Source organism: Crinia signifera, chromosome 3, assembly GCF_055691185.1.
Source record: "Crinia signifera chromosome 3, ASM5569118v1, whole genome shotgun sequence".
NCBI classification, from domain to species: Eukaryota; Metazoa; Chordata; class Amphibia; order Anura; family Myobatrachidae; genus Crinia; species Crinia signifera.
Window position 1 is genome coordinate 101301352 of NC_139219.1, and position 16197 is coordinate 101317548.

The window sequence follows — 16197 nt, forward strand, 5'->3', positions numbered from 1 at the left end:
CACCTACGTAAAATAGTACTTAAAAATGAATTACATTTTCTTCACATACTGTATCTGTTATTCAGTACATACTAGGAGAGGTAGGCAGTGGTGTAACTATTGAGGATACAGGGGAGGCAACTGCTACTGGGCCAGGCGGCTTGGGGGGGGGGGGCATGGTCCAGCAGGCTATCCCCTGCACCCTTTAGAATTGTGATGAAGCAAGCGTTAGTGTGTGGTGAAGGTACAGAAGCAGGTCCGTCTGCTGCCTGGGAAGCACTGCTGGAGACAGGGAGAGGGAAAGGGGAGCCGATGGGGCTGCCGCTGAAGGGAGGCAATCAGTGATGACGGCATAGTGGGAGGAACAGACGCTGCTGCATGAAGATGCTTCGTGGTGCTGGGGAGGAGAGGCACCTATACTGCCCGGAGCTGCTCTATGTGGTCGTTCAGGGGACCTGCTGCACATTCTATCTCCCTCCCTAGTTGTTCCGTGGAGGGGGAAGGAGTGAGGATGCACTATTGGAGCCACTCCGTGTCAGGCGGAGGCGGCGAAACGGAGAGTGGTCACGCTTCTGCCACCCATGTTGCATGGTGGAGGAGAGGGAAAGGACCCCCTGCTGCTGCCCAAAACCGCTCTGATGTGGTGGGGGGAATCGGGAAGAGGAGCCGATACCTGGAATGGAGGTGCTGCTGCTGCCACTGCTCTGAGCTAAGGCATAAAGTAGAGGAAGGAGTACACGGTTGTTGGCAGACCTGGGGAAGGTAAGCACCCGACCCCCTCCTGTCAGTCTGTACCACCATATGCTGCTATGTCCCCTCTCTCTTTCTCTCTCATCTTGCTTTCATCCCTTTTTTATCCATGAAGTCTTCTCTTTCTCCCTGACCACCCCTCTTTCCTGCTTTTCTTGCCTCACTTTTTCTGTCTATTTCCCTGAGACCCTCTTTGTCTCTCACTCTCCTTACTCTTTTCTTCACCATCCATTGTATTGACAGTGGTGGGATGGTGGGGGGGCCCTTTCAGTAATTTGCTATGGGGCCCACAGACTTCTAGTTATGCCCCTGGGGGTAGGCATGGATAAACTGTTAACTACAGATGGAGCCCCTTTCATGCTTGCAGGGGCTGGCGATTGTGCTGTATTTATATACAGCACGCTCAACCGAATTCTGGTTTATGAATCGATACACTATCGACAGAATATGGCCGTATATGGCCATGATTTCTATGGTGGGGTGCTGTGGCGGCTCTTACTCTTTATGAGGGGGGTGGCTGCCACAATGCGCTCCCCTCCACTTCTGGTGCCTCGGCCTCCACCTCTGCTGCGCTCCGAGTCCGGTCGCCTTCAGGTCTGGTCGCGGCCGCCAGTCCCCTGCACGGGGCCAGCACATGCGCATTAAATTCATACATACTGTGCATGCGCTGGCCCAAGCCTCCATGGGTTGCCTTTGCAGCTGCAAAGTTTGGGGGAAGATACTTAAGGTCCATACACACTGGGCGATTATGCCCAGCGTGTATGGTGCATGATGGGGAAAATCGCTGGGCTGAAAAATGCTCAGTACATACACACTGAACGTGTTTCCCCCTGCCCAGCCATGTTCCCCACAGGTGAATGGTTTTCTATAGCAGGACACTACGGAAAGCCGTCCTCTCTGCCGCTCATCTGCTGGTAATACCTGAAATGACCTCACTGTATGAAAAGCTGTGTACTGTACAATAAATCCTAATCCTACCGTATATACACTGCTGTACTATTGAATGTATTTGAAACAATAGAAGACTCACACACCACATAATTTAATCCTCAACTGCAGCTCTGTGTTTATGCTAAACACACTTACCCACCAAAGCTATGTGTTGCAGTTTGTGTGTTTTATTGCTGCTCTTTCTTATTGTAAAGTGCAAATGGAATTTGCGGTGCTACAGTAACTAAGAAAATGTTAAGAAATAATAACTAGCGTAGGTCACCCCTTAATCAATATCCACATACTGTAAGTCTTTTTCGAACAACCAGTACAGTATGTTTAAATGTATTCATTCAATAATGCCCATAGTTAATGCAGCAACAAAACATTAGGTAAGCAAAGTAGTATTTGAAATGATTTATACAATTTAGTAGAGAAATAGCAAAAAAAGAAAACAAGATAACTATTTAAGAACATAGATGACATTCTAGAATATTATGGCTAATTTGAAAATCTCACATTATTAAACAACTACTATTTATGACATGATCACTAGCTAGTGTGGTTGCCATGTAGCATATCCCCCCTTCTCACCAGCCCCATACTGTCCATAATGTTACGTACAGTCTAAAGTAACCCCCCCCCCCCCATGTGTCCTTACAGCCTCATGCTTGCCTTGAGTTTCTTCAGCCTCATGTCTCCTCCTTTCTAGCTTCATAAAACCCCAGGGGCAGATTGGCCTGCCGGGAAACTGGTATTTTTCTGGTGGGTCGGCTCATTTAAGTATATATGTGGCCGCCGCCCTCCCTTGCTGGTCCGCGGACCGCCATCTACATGGTTAGCAGCCGCAGCACTATGCCCACTTTTAAGATGGCCACGGCCAGCCCCGGCTCGCCCAAACTTAAAATAGCCGCGGGATGACTGGTGCGCATGCGCGGCCACACACAGCTGCTCCCGCAGCACTAAGAGGAAGGATACCAGCTGCCACATGAACCTGACCCCAGCAGGCAGCACGCAGCGGCAGTACACAGGAGTGGGGATCCGATGGGCGTTGGCGGGCGGTGCTGAAAACAGGAGTGAGCAGCAGCCAGGCTACAGTACAGTGAGTGACAGTCAGTAATAATATCCTGCTGTGCTCTCTGTCTCTCTCTCTCTCTCTATATGTATATATATACAGATATACCTGGGGCACAATGTTCCAATGTACACTCCACAAACGCTGAATCTCGGGGAACCACAGATGCTGGCTTGCGCTCTGGAATCTCCAACCTCGGAAGCTATGGAGGACATGGACCAGGGAAAACGCTGGGTGACAAGCGGTTATCTGAAGCCACGCCATAACGCGTTTCGTCACAAGGACTTCGACAGAGGGCATGGCTTCATGAATACCCGAAGAAGCTTAAACCCAGAGTTCCGCCAATGAGAATCTTGTGTGGGCGGATGACATCACCCGCTTGAAAAATAGCACTATGTACTAGTAATTAAGCATATAGAGATCCCTTTTTTAGGTCCCTCTTTTTAATGCAGCCAATGTTGGGAGGTATGCATATGGATTTTGGGGAGACCGCCCCCCATTAGGGCTGCTTCAAGATATTTCTCGGAATGGTTTTAATCCCCAATCCGCCGCTGTAAAACCCTATGGGGGAAATTTACTAAAAATAGGCATATTCGTATAAGCTAAATACACCTATTTTAGGAGTATTCGAAAATATGACTATTACTATTTGTATTCATGGCACATTCATATTAGTTTTTACAAATACGAATGTACACGCCATTGAATGAATGGTTTGGTTTCCTTCCACAGGTACCCCATATGGATTATCTTCAGGACCAGTGGACGGACGGACAAACCTACGTGTCAAGGTAGGCATCTGTATGTATGGACTGTGTTTGTAATAAAGTTTTACTTTAATGGTTTGTGTGTATGTGTTTATTTCACTATTTATACTGTTGTAGAACTACACGTTCCAGCGGGCCCTTTAATACCCCCGCATGCCGGCCTTGGGGTTCTCCAAGTCCTTGCATGTGTTGCAGGCTTGCTGGAACTCATAGTTCCTCAGCAATACACAATACAGGTTGAGTATCCCTTATCCAAAATGCTCGTGACCAGCAGAATTTTGGATAATGGATTATTCCGTATTTCAGAATATTTTAATATTTCAATTATGTATTTTGAAGTATCTTGCATTTATGCTGTATAAACACATCAACCACATGAAATGCACACAAATATATTTTATTTGTTCAAAAAACAAGGTTTCAGGGGGCGTGGCCTGACAGTGGAAGGAGCAGGACGCGATCTCCTTGAGCTCCTGTCCAGCGCCACTAAATCCAGGCTGAATCCACGCCATCTGTGCCCATCCGTGCCCCCAGGGACCAGAAGCAGCTTGGGGACAGTAAGGGGAAGGTGAGGGAACGGCTGCGGAGTCGGGGGACCGTGTTTGGAGGTCCCTGCGGACTGCGGCCTAGTACCCCCTAGGAGCCGGGGCCTCGATTTAATCGCCGCCTGACGAGAGGTGCTAGCCCATCTAGAGGACCTCCCAGCGATCACTGACTGGAGTCCACCGGAGAGGAGGCACCCCCTGCCCACTACCAACTGAGGACCCAGCGTTATCCCGGCCAGGGAGGTAAGGGGAACCGTCTGAAGCTGCGAGGCCTAAGTCGCTGCCGCCATATTGGATGTGGCGCGCGGGACGCCGCGAGCTCTGGAGGCCGTCTGAGCGAGCGGCGATACCTGCAGCCACCTTTAAAAGAGCCCCCTCAGCCCTGCAACGCTAGCCATAGAGGTGGCACCCCACTAGAAAGTCCAGGGAAGTTGCCTGAAGCAGCGCGGCCCGAGTTGCGGCCGCCATATTGGAGGAGGCGCACGCGGTGGCTGGGCCTCCAACAGAGCAGAGCACCTCCAAGAATACAACATTAACCCCCCTGTGCCAACTTCCTAAGAACCCCTGGCCCCCCTTTGACCTGGGAATACTCGCAGGGGCATATAATTGAAACCCTCCTCTCCCTGCCCTTGTCACTGACTCGGAGGAAACAGTGAGCCCCCCCTCCAGAGGGAAAAAGTGCAGATCCTCAGAGCCCCATCGCTTACCGGGCAGCTTTGACCACCCTAGAGACTGCCTGTGCGGGCTGTGAGCTGTGCTCTGTGCATGTCAGGATAAGATTACTCACTGCATCATTCCTCACTGACCTTATAATAAAACAAAGCAGGCCTCCAGACTCAGTGAACAGAGCCTGGAGAAACAAGCCAATTACACTTGATATAGCCCCACAGCACCACCCAGTGGCTCAGGGGAGAAAAGACACCCAATAATTCATTTACCTTACCTTTGCATAGGCTCCAGTATGAAGTAACTCTATAAAAGTGCCTTTGCCATCCTACTTATCGAAAATAGTGCATTCAGAGCCCATTCCGTTACCGAGACCAAGGGCAAAGCGTCATAACAAGAATCTTTCAACCAAAACCCAATACGGAAAAAGCATGCCAACGAAACGACAGAAGGACATTTCCAATACCCCACAAACAAATTTCTTCAGAACCCAACCCTCCCCATCAACTTCAAAGCCCTCGTCCTCCCCTGCCCTGCCGAACCACAAAGCCCAATCGGCAGAGTCAACGAGCGATCAAAGGAGGAACACCCTAACGGACGATTCAAATATGGGCGACGACGCCCCATTAACCGTGGGTCTGATGAAACAACTGCTGGCATCCTTTAAGTCAGACATGACGGCGGAATTTAAAACAGCCCTGCATTCGTGCCAGCAATCTATAGATGAGATTGGCCATAGAACAGAACATCTGGAAAATAAATGTGAAGAAATGGTGACATCTCACAATGCCCTCCTAACATCTCATGAGGAACTGTTGGCGGAGGTGGAACTTCTGCGCAACAAAGTGGGAGAACTCGAGGACAGATCTAGACGAAATAACATCAAGATACGAGGAATCCCGGAATCAGTAAATAACTCAGATCTAGAAAATTATGTCACAAGAATACTCAAAGATCTGCTCCCAGACGCCAGCGATCAAGATCTATTGTTGGATCGTATTCACAGACTCCCGAAAGCAAGAACAGCGCCCCAGGAGGCTTCCAGGGACACTATTATGAGGTTTCACTATTACCACATTAAAGAAAAAGTCCTACAAGCATCAAGATCAAAAGAACGAGCGGACTCAATCCTCGGTAATCTCCAAATATTTGGCGACCTCTCAGCTGCCACCATAGCTCGTCGCCGATCATTTCTACCAGTTACCAAGGCACTCCAGAAAGCGGAAATTCAGTACAGATGGGGCTTCCCCACTAAGCTGATTGTTCGAAAGAACGGGGTTACTACGGTGGTGACAACCCCGGAGGACGGCGTCAAGCTCCTTGTGAAATGGAACTTAAATGATATTTCAGCGGCGAACTCAAGACACCCCAGGATCGAAACGGAATGGTCCAAGGCTAAGTGAATTGAACGATCTTATTTGTTATTGGTTGCTACTGCTTGCCAGTAACCTTTATGCTCCGTTGAGCTGAGAATTACTGTTGAGAACTGCCATGCTCTATGATTGCATCTAATGTTATGTTGTGGTTGAGGGGGGGGGGGACTCTCCGCCGACGCCACTCTGCCCGGGCAGACCGACGAGGCTTGAATATGGGTCAGACCACATGTGCAACCGGAGCGGGGGTGGGCGGGTGGGGTAGCCCCCCCTCCCGATACTGACATATGTAAATGGCAGTTTGGCTTGCAGTAGATATGTTAATGGTTATGATATGGATGCTATTAATGTTGCGTTCACTTAATATTTTATTAGTATATTGCACTATTGACACCCAGTCAGTTATAAAGTTTTAGGATGGACGGAGGCACAAATTTCTCTCCACGCCCCCTAAATGAGCTGCCCCCAGCGGCGGCCATAACTAACAGTGCCAAGTTGGTACTCTCAATCCCCTTTATGGCACCCTAATTTACCCTCCTTGCCCATCCCTACGGTACGGTGCAGATGGTGCGCCTCTAGTCCCCGAAGTTCCCAACTAGTGGAGCGAACCACGGGGGTCGAGCTGGTCTCGGCCAACGCGGCCAAAGCTCCGACTTGTTCTACAGTAACCGTTAGCACTTTACCCTTGAAATTTGACTATGGTTAACGTCCTATCATTAAACGTTAAGGGTCTTAACTCCCCAAATAAAAGAAACCTAGCGCTGCACCACTTTGCTAAATTGAAGGCGAACGTGGTGGCAGTGCAAGAGACTCATTTTATGGCCCCCTCAGCGCCTAAATTCACTAATCACAAATTCCCGACGATCTATACCTCCAACGGACCTAGAAAAAAGGCGGGGGTAGCAATTCTTTTCTCCGCAACCTGTAAGTTTGCATTAGACAAGCAAATAGCAGATGAGGAAGGCCGTTACTTAATCCTTGTGGGTAAATTAGAAGATAAGCAAGTGACATTGGCAAATGTTTACGTACCTAACACCAAGCAAACCCGGTTCATCCGGAAATTCTGTATGGCTTTGCGTGCCAACCAATCAGGCCAGGTACTACTACTAGGCGACTTCAACCAAGTGTTAGACCCTCACGTTGATAAATACTCCCCACGACACCTTCTATCCAAAACAACAGTCACAGATCAGTCACATCAGTTTAGGCGAATACTTAATGAGTTTGCCCTTTATGATATCTGGAGAGCCAGAAACCCCACCTGTAGAGACTACACGTTTTATTCTCAGGCCCATAATTCATTTTCAAGAATTGACTTGGCTTTATCAGATAAATGGACGCTGCAACAGATAAAAAAAGCTAATATAATTCCTATACCTTGGTCGGATCATTCGGCATTGTCTCTGGGATGGAACATGGCTTACCAGGGTCCGTCCGCGGGACGGTGGCGACTGGGAGACTATCTATTGGACGACCCAAGTATCAAAGAATCGGTGCAGGAAAGTTTAAAGTTGTTTTTGGACACTAATGACCCCAGGGATACCACGGTTTTTAATTTTTGGTGCACGCTGAAGGCGGTTCTAAGGGGCACACTGATACAAGCAATAGCTAGGCGACGTAAAAAATTGAACAGGCAAATGAGTGAGATTGAAACTCGACTGACAGAACTAGAAGCTAGGTTTAAATCCTTCCCCACGAATAAATCTCTGTATAAAGAGTTACTCAAGGTAAGAGAGGAATGGAACATACTCTCCCTGCAGGAAGTTAACAAAAACTTATTCAGGCTAAAACAAAAATTTTACTCACAAAATGACAAGGTAGGGAAACTCCTGGCGCGCAAACTTAGAGGTAAAATCGCACAAGAGAGAATTAAGGGGATAGTGAACTTAAAGGGAACAAAACTGTCGGACCCAGCCGACATAGCCAATGCATTCGCAGAATACTATTCTTCACTATATAATCTGAAAGATGATGCAAACACACCCCAACCCACTAAGGAGGGTATTGCAAACTTCCTAGAAAAAATATCCCTCCCCTCCTTAGATCAGTCCTCCTTGGAATCTCTAGAGAAACCCTGGACAGTGGAGGAAATAAGCAAAGTCATATCAGATCTCCCTTCAGAGAAAGCTCCCGGCCCTGACGGATACCCAAATAAATTTTATAAAACTTTTAAAGACACCCTAGCCCACCCCATGCAATTGGTATTTGAAGAAGCGACCCTGAGGGGGACATTCCCTACTGAAATGTTGGAAGCTAAAATAGCTGCTTTCCCCAAACCAGGGAAAAACCCCTCTATGCTGGCCAACTACCGCCCAATAGCACTCCTTAATACGGATGTGAAAATTTACGCAAAGCTTATAGCTAACAGGCTTGCAAAGCTGTTACCATCCCTTATTAATCAAGACCAGGTGGGATTTGTGGGGGGACGCCAAGCGTCTGACAACACTAGAAGGGTGATAGATGTTCTTGACGCCTTCTCCGCGGCCTCGGAACCGCTACTGTTGCTTTCCCTGGACGCGGAGAAGGCATTTGACCGTCTGCACTGGGGATATTTGAAAGAAGTGTTAATGAAGTTTGGGATTAGAGGTAGGGCCTTATCATCAATATTGGCTCTCTACTCGAACCCCACTGCAAAAGTGGTAATTAATGGATTGTTATCAAATCCTTTTCCTATAACAAACGGTACCCGCCAAGGCTGCCCGTTGTCCCCATTGGTCTTTGCCCTTGCAATTGAACCATTAGCTGAGACAATTAGATCCACTCCATCAATCTCAGGGCCCTCGCTGTTTGGTCAATCACACAAGATTTGTTTGTTCGCTGACGACGTCCTCTTGACCCTCACGGACCCAAGTACCTCCTTGGAGAGTCTGCATAGAGTTTTGGAGGAGTATGCAGCGGTGTCCTTTTATAAATTAAACTGTACCAAAACGGAGGCACTACCGATAAACTTCCCCTCCCCCTTGGTAAACCAACTGAAAAATAAGTACTCATACGCCTGGCAAGAAACTAGTATAAAATATTTGGGTGTACATGTCCCGAAAAAGATTCAGGATTTACTACTACGGAACTACATCCCACTGCTGTCAAGCTTTAAAAAATTGACTCAGGAATGGATGATGCAACATGTATCTTGGATGGGGCGCATAGCAGCTTTAAAAATGGTCCTTATACCAAAATTACTGTATCTATTTAGAACCATACCAATTCTGCTAACTGAAACCCTACTGGCTAAATTTAATAAATTATTTACTTCTTATGTTTGGAAGGGGAAAAAGCCCAGACTAGCAAGGAAGACCATGTCCCTGCCTAAATCTCATGGGGGTTTGGCATATCCAGACCTCAGGGCGTACCAGTTGGCTTCGGTGCTCTCCTCCTTGGGAGACTGGATGGCATCAGATGAGCCCAAACCATGGGTTTCAGTGGAGAGGGGAATGGTCTCCCAGTTCCCGCTAATGGACCTTCTGTGGCTTCCACCACAGGAGGCTAAACACGTCATACAAAATTCTGTTGCTGTACAAACGACATGCAGAGCCTGGTATGCCTTGAGGTCAATGGCGTCAGAGGGAACTCAACTTACCCTAGATTTGTCTATAGGGGGAATGGCACGCTTAATACCAAATTTGTCCCTGGATACATGGACGACCAAGAACGTTAGGACACTGAAAGATTTATTTGAGGCTAATACTTTATTATCTTTTACACAAATGCAGGAAAAATTTGAAATACCTAAAACGGATTTTTACAAATACCTGCAGATAAGACACTGGCTGCATACGATATCTCCATCACCCCAATCTCTTAAGACCCTACCCAATGACATACGCGCATTACTGCTTAAAACTAACTCAAAAGGAGCAATATCTAGATGGTACACTTGTATCAACACTCCTAAAACATACGTCAAACTAGCATCCCAGATTAAATGGGAGAAGGATATTGGATTAAGCCTGTCAGAAGAGGAATGGCAAATGGCATTCCAAATATGCTTTAAGCTTTCTAACTGTACAACTCATGTAGAACAACATTTCAAAGTACTGCATAGGCTATATATTACGCCAGCCCTTCTCAATAAGATTAGTAACACTAACCCATGTGCATGCTGACGCGAGTGTGGAGGAATAGGTTCCCTCTATCATGTATTCTGGTCCTGCCCATCACTTATAAACCTTTGGAATCAAGTTTTCAGATGTATCTCCATTATACTACATGAAACCATTATACCCCAACCAAAAGTGGCATTACTTCATATCCTGCCTGGTTCGGCTTTGCCTCCTGACAAATATGTAATAGGCCACATACTGGCCACCACAAAGCGGCTACTAGCCCGTTGCTGGAAAACAACGACGGTGCCTGGCCTGGCAGAGATCTTGAAGGAGGTACAATCCCACTTCGAATTTGAAGCAACAAGATGGCGCTTCTTCGTACCGCCTAACACCAAGGCGACCAAATTGTGGACACCATGGGTAGAATTCAAAATGGGCAAATTTTACGAAATATGGGCAGCGTGAGTGAACACCACACAGGGAAGTTTCAGTTGCTAGGTAAAATATAAGCTTAAGGATAATTCTCAAGAAAGGATAACTTCAAAACCGCACCGTACCTTCCCCCCTCCCCCTCCTTCCCCACCCCTTTTCTTCTTCTTTCTGTACCCACTCCCTAAATAATGATTGTTACTCATATGATTTGTTTGTATTGCTTTATTGTAAAACTTGACTTGTAACAATCAATAAAAAATTTAAACATGAAAAAAAAAAAAAAAACAAGGTTTCAAAACATGAAACAAAATGTGTGTACTATCTCAGGCACTGAATTTGAATGGCAAGCAATCATTTTCTTGCACATATATAGTGCCAGTTACATATCATTAGTGCTGTTACAGTTGTCCCCAGTATGTTTTAACCCAAAAAAAACTTTCCACTTTCTGGAATGTATGGTTTTTGGAATATTTTGGATAACGGATACTCGGATACGGGATACTCAACCTGTATTATTAAAAAAAAATTATACAAACATCAGCCATTAGCCCAGTGCCCAAAGCCAGGGGCACCGGGGACAGCCCCAGGCTTCTAACTGACAGGTAAATTCTGGAGGGGGGACCCCAATCATTGTGGGGGTCCCCACTTCCATAGGATCCCTGCCCAGGCTGATTGGTCAGGGGGTCAATGCTTTGGCCGGGGGACCTTATATAATAATTGTCCCCCGGCTGTGACATTACCCTACGTTTGTTACCTGATTTTTTAAGACCAGGACCTGCTCTTTGAGCTTGGGACTGGTTATGGCCATGGGGGGGACCCCACACCACTTTTAAAAATGATTTCTTTATTTTTTTACACTGAAGCCTGCACGGATCTGACTGATCCGTGCAGGCTGCCGACTCGTATTTGTATTTAGCGGCCGTATATTCTTCCAATTAGTAAATCTGCCCTATTTACGAATTGTATTTCCAACAAAAATGACAGTTGTATTCTGTTGTATTAAGAATACAAATACGACTGAAGGTGCCCATACAGGTCCCGATGCGGGCGGTGCGATCTGTGCTTTGAGGTGCGCGCTCCCGCGGCACCTCATCGCACAGTACAAAAAGTATGTGCTGCACATACTTTTTGTACTTGCTTTTCATCGAATCGCATTGCATCCACATAGCATTCACAAGGCATGCAATGAGATGTGATGCGTGCTATTTAAGCTCAAAATGCTCACCCGCATTGGGACGTGTATGGGCACCTTGAGTCATACTCGTATTCTTAGTGAATTTCCCCCTATGTCTCTCCAGCCTTATGACTCAACTATATCTTTTTTATTTTTTTGCAGCAATAAATCTGTTTCTTTCCAACTTCATGCCCCCTATGTCTCTTTCAACTCTGGCTTTTTGGGTGTTTTATGTGGGAGACCCAGATCCAGGTGCTGGCCTTGCCGGCTGGGGAGAAGTAAGGCTGCGCCTGTACCTAGCAGGCAGCCAGTGAGAGCCATAAGGAGATGGGGGAAAAGGGCCTCAATACAGCTAAAGTGGAGCTACTAGACACAAGCTTTGTGTTGCAGTGTTATACAGCAGACAGTGTGCATATTTGTAAACCAAAATTCAGGATTTGCAAGATATTGTTGATTTTAATTAATTGAATCAAAAAGGGAGAATTATAGACTAGAATAAAATATAAAAATCAGTGGAACCCACACAAAACAAGCTAGAATAAAACATATCTAAAATAAATGTAAAATACTCATAATAGCAATCAAATCAAAAAATTAATATGTGATAGTGACCAATTTAAAAGTCTGTAGTCGTTATTGTGTATCATCCTGCATAAACCCTCTAATTATATAATTCAATTGGCAATTATATCATTATCCAATTATTTATATGTAAAATACTTTTCATTACCAGTTTGCATGAAAATTCCCAATAGAGTAGGTAATATAACAGCACATTGCTGCCACAATTGTCCATTTGCATCCAATTTTCTTAATTATGATGGGTGGAAGAAAAAGTGATGACACAATAAGACATCCATAGATGACGCTTAATGATGCAACACCCAGGCCCTTCTCTGGGTTCAAGCTGCTCTGTAAATAGAATACAATTTAATTTTAATTTCTGGTTTATAAACAGTGGAAGATTTTACCCCACAGCAAAATCTGCCACTCCAGTGATTGCACTGCAGTGGCCTTCCATTCAAAGTCCCCAAAACATGGTCCTCACATCACCCTAATTGTCCAAGTATTAAGGACCTCTGTGCTAATCACACTCTGGACAGGAAGTTGCAGGGAAAGTGTTGTTTTATACTGTGTTTTGCAGAGAGCGTTTCCAATGGGAAGTCCCTAGAAGCTGGCTTCTTGATTTGTGTGATTGTACATGTGCAGACCTAAACAGGAGCCACCACTGTTTGTGAATTTTTCTGAAAATGCTAATTTCCCCGTTAGCACTGTTAGGTGTCCTAATGTATTTTATTTATTTATTGGGTACTTGTTTCCTAGCACGGCCACACCGATTAGCATCAGGATGGTCATGTCGGAAAAATCGCGTCGGTCGCATCGCATGCGATTTGGTCGCATGCGATGCGACCGATGCGATCCGATTTTTACATTGGATCCAATGTAAAATGGTCCCTGGGACCCGATTTTACATAGGATTCAATGTAAAACAGCCCCCAGACCCCAATTTCAGCACCCCTGATGGTTGAAATGGCCCCTCATTGGTAACGCCACCCCACGATTGACGCTAACCCGAAGCGTGGCGAGCGCAGCGAGCCCGCGAGGGGCGGCGGTGCGCGTCCTCCGACCTTTTCATACCCCTACTATCCACGTCGGCGTGGAGTTGAGAATAGAATAGTGTGGCGAGCGCAGCGAGCCACCGAGCCCGAAGCGTGGCGAGCGCAGCGAGCCCCGCGAGGGGACGTGGATACCTTCACAGGTATCCGCGTCCCCTCGCGGCCTTCACAGGTATCCGCGTCCCCTCGCGGGGCTCGCTGCGCTCGCCACGCTTCAGGCTCGGTGGCTCGCTGCGCTCGCCACACTATTCTATTCTCAACTCCACGCCGACGTGGATAGTAGGGGTATGAAAAGGTCGGAGGACGCGCACCGCCGCCCCTCGCGGGCTCGCTGCGCTCGCCACGCTTCGGGTTGGCGTCAATAGTGGGGTGGCGTTTACAATGGGGGGGCATGACGGGGCCATATACAATGAGAAATGGCCCATATTGGCCCATTTCCCATTGATTACTATGTTAAGATGGACTTAATCAAGTCCATCTTATCTTGTGCCATTATAATGGCACAAGACCGATGCGACCGACACGATTTCAAAGTTAAAATTATTTTAACATTGAAGCCTATGGAGAAATCGGGTCCATCGCGTCGGTCGCGTCGTGTGCCATGTTAAGGCACATGACGCGACCGACGCGATGGACCCGATGGACGCGATTTCTCCATAGGCTTCAATGTTAAAATATTTTTAACATTGAAGCCTATGGAGAATCGGGTCCATCGCGTCGGTCGCGTCGTGTGCCTTATTAAAGGCACACGACCGACGCGATGGACCCGATTTTCCATTTGCCGGTAAAATGGACCTGATTTGAAGGAAAATCGGGTCCATCGTGGGCATCGTGTGCCTTAAAGTTAAGGCACACGACCAAGAAGATTGTGGCCAAGCTAGGAAACAAGTACCATTTATTGTTGTTATTTTTTGTGGGGGGGGGGGGGGGGTTAAAATAAATTTTTGTTCTTAAAACATGTTCCTATTTTTTTAGATATAGGCAGCTTCAAACAAACAAGACATTAATTTGCCTGATACTGCAAAATTAATATAAAGTTTCCGGTAAGGGCCGGGGATGGTCGAACACATGTGAGCTCTCATCCGCCGGAGCTTACATCCTCAGCCCCCGGAGAAAGGGTGCCCTGTGGACGGAGGAGGATGGAAGGGGAGAAGGAATAGGGAGGACCTGACAGCACAGCCACTGGCGGCATGATGACCACCCCCACATGGCCGGGACGAGTGCACCCCCCACGGCCCTGGCATGAGGACTACCTCCATGCAGGAGGTGCACAGAGGAGTCGGAACAGGACGCGGCACTGGACCCAGCTGCCCGCACGACACCAGTGGCACACAGCTCGGCCCCCGGGACTTCACCGGAGGCTCAGGACCCGGCCACAGTCTTGGTCCCCGGCATGTGTATATACACATGCACACATATACATATGTACACATATACTGTACACATGCACACATATACACATACACACATATACATATACACACACATTTTGCAAACATTCGCCAGCAAACATAATGTTTAAAATATACATTACTTACAGTGGCGGACATAACGGTGGATCCTCCGCAGCAGTTTGGGCTGCCTCCTCCGGAGGTCTGACCACCTCCTCTCTAGTTGGGTGACGGTATGCCTTACGCCCGTGCGGGCACGGTTTCTGTGCTGGGCAGCATTATACGCCCGGCCCGTATCCACATTATTAATACAACGGCCCATGGGCCCCAGGTGCTGGTCCATCACTTCGACCAGCACCAGCAGCTCCCTTGGGGCAAAGGGTGCAGCCCTAGTAGAAGTTATATTGGCAATGGCGCAGCACATAATTGCAGGTACATATATAAGTTATGCTGTTCACTGATCGATTAGAAACATTCTTATTTGGTATAAACTTTATTAACCCCTTCAGTGGTGTGGTTTTTTTTTTAGGGAGCAATCCCCACTGGGCGAGATTTTTACGGGGAGCGCTACCTAAAAAAAACCCCACCATTGTCTCCCCGGGTCCGGGCAGCGCCGCTGAACCGTCAATCAGCCGCTGCCTGGCCCTGTGCCCCGGCTCCCCACCCCTACATGCTGCGACCTGGCTTGTCATAAGCTGGCGCTGCAGGATGTAATGTATCAGCTGGAGTGGCGGGGTGAGCCGGGGGCGCAGCGGAGGAGCGCTAGTCACTGGCAATCCTGAGAATTTTCCGGGCTTGCCAGCTTGGGAATTGAGGTATAGCCTGGAAAATTCTCGGGATTACCAGTGAAGGAGTTAATCCTTTCAATATTGACAGTATTTGTGTGTTTAAATTTACGCCAGACTTTAATATCTACATGGGCGTACACATGCTTGCCCATATTGTTATTGTACTGTGCTAATAGTACGTATGAATTATACATTATACGACAGACAAAAACGGACCAGCTGGCCTGCCTGCAAGCAATTGTTCGGAGAATAGTTTGCATCTGAATAAAATCATATTTACAAATATGTATATATATATAACCTAATGATACCTGTTATGCTGTCCTTTTTGGTAAAGTGTCGCATGGCCTTTCTATCCGGATTGCAATATAACAAACACACACACATACATAGAGGGCGAGATTTAGTGAAATTACAGTTTTTTACAAATTGTGATTTTGTCCTAAATCGCCCTATATCGCACTTTTAAAAATTCGCACTTTTGCGGTGAATTCGCATATTTAATGAGATGCGAATATGCGAGCATGAAAATCGGCACATTTTCAGAAATGTGCGATTTTATGAAAAAAAAAAAGAAATGTGAAAAAAAAAAAAACCGGCGTGGGGCCCCCCTCATGAGCATAACCAGCCCCGGGCTCAAAGAGCCGGTCCTGGTTTCATAAAATCAC

The 16197-nt window shown here is 47.0% G+C and overlaps 1 protein-coding gene across 3 annotated transcripts in view; it reads right to left on the reverse strand.

The window, feature by feature from the left end:
• LOC146063690 (protein unc-93 homolog A-like) overlaps positions 1 to 16197 on the reverse strand; it is a 93895-nt gene that overhangs the window by 55777 nt on the left and 21921 nt on the right. For 2 of the 3 annotated variants that reach the window (XM_083176299.1, XM_083176298.1), the window contains exon 3: positions 12465 to 12646. The exons of the other annotated variant lie outside the window; for it this stretch is intronic. In XM_083176299.1, the coding sequence (XP_083032425.1) occupies positions 12465 to 12646 (182 nt within the window). The remainder of the gene's footprint in view (positions 1 to 12464; positions 12647 to 16197) is intronic. 3 annotated transcript variants of the gene reach the window in all.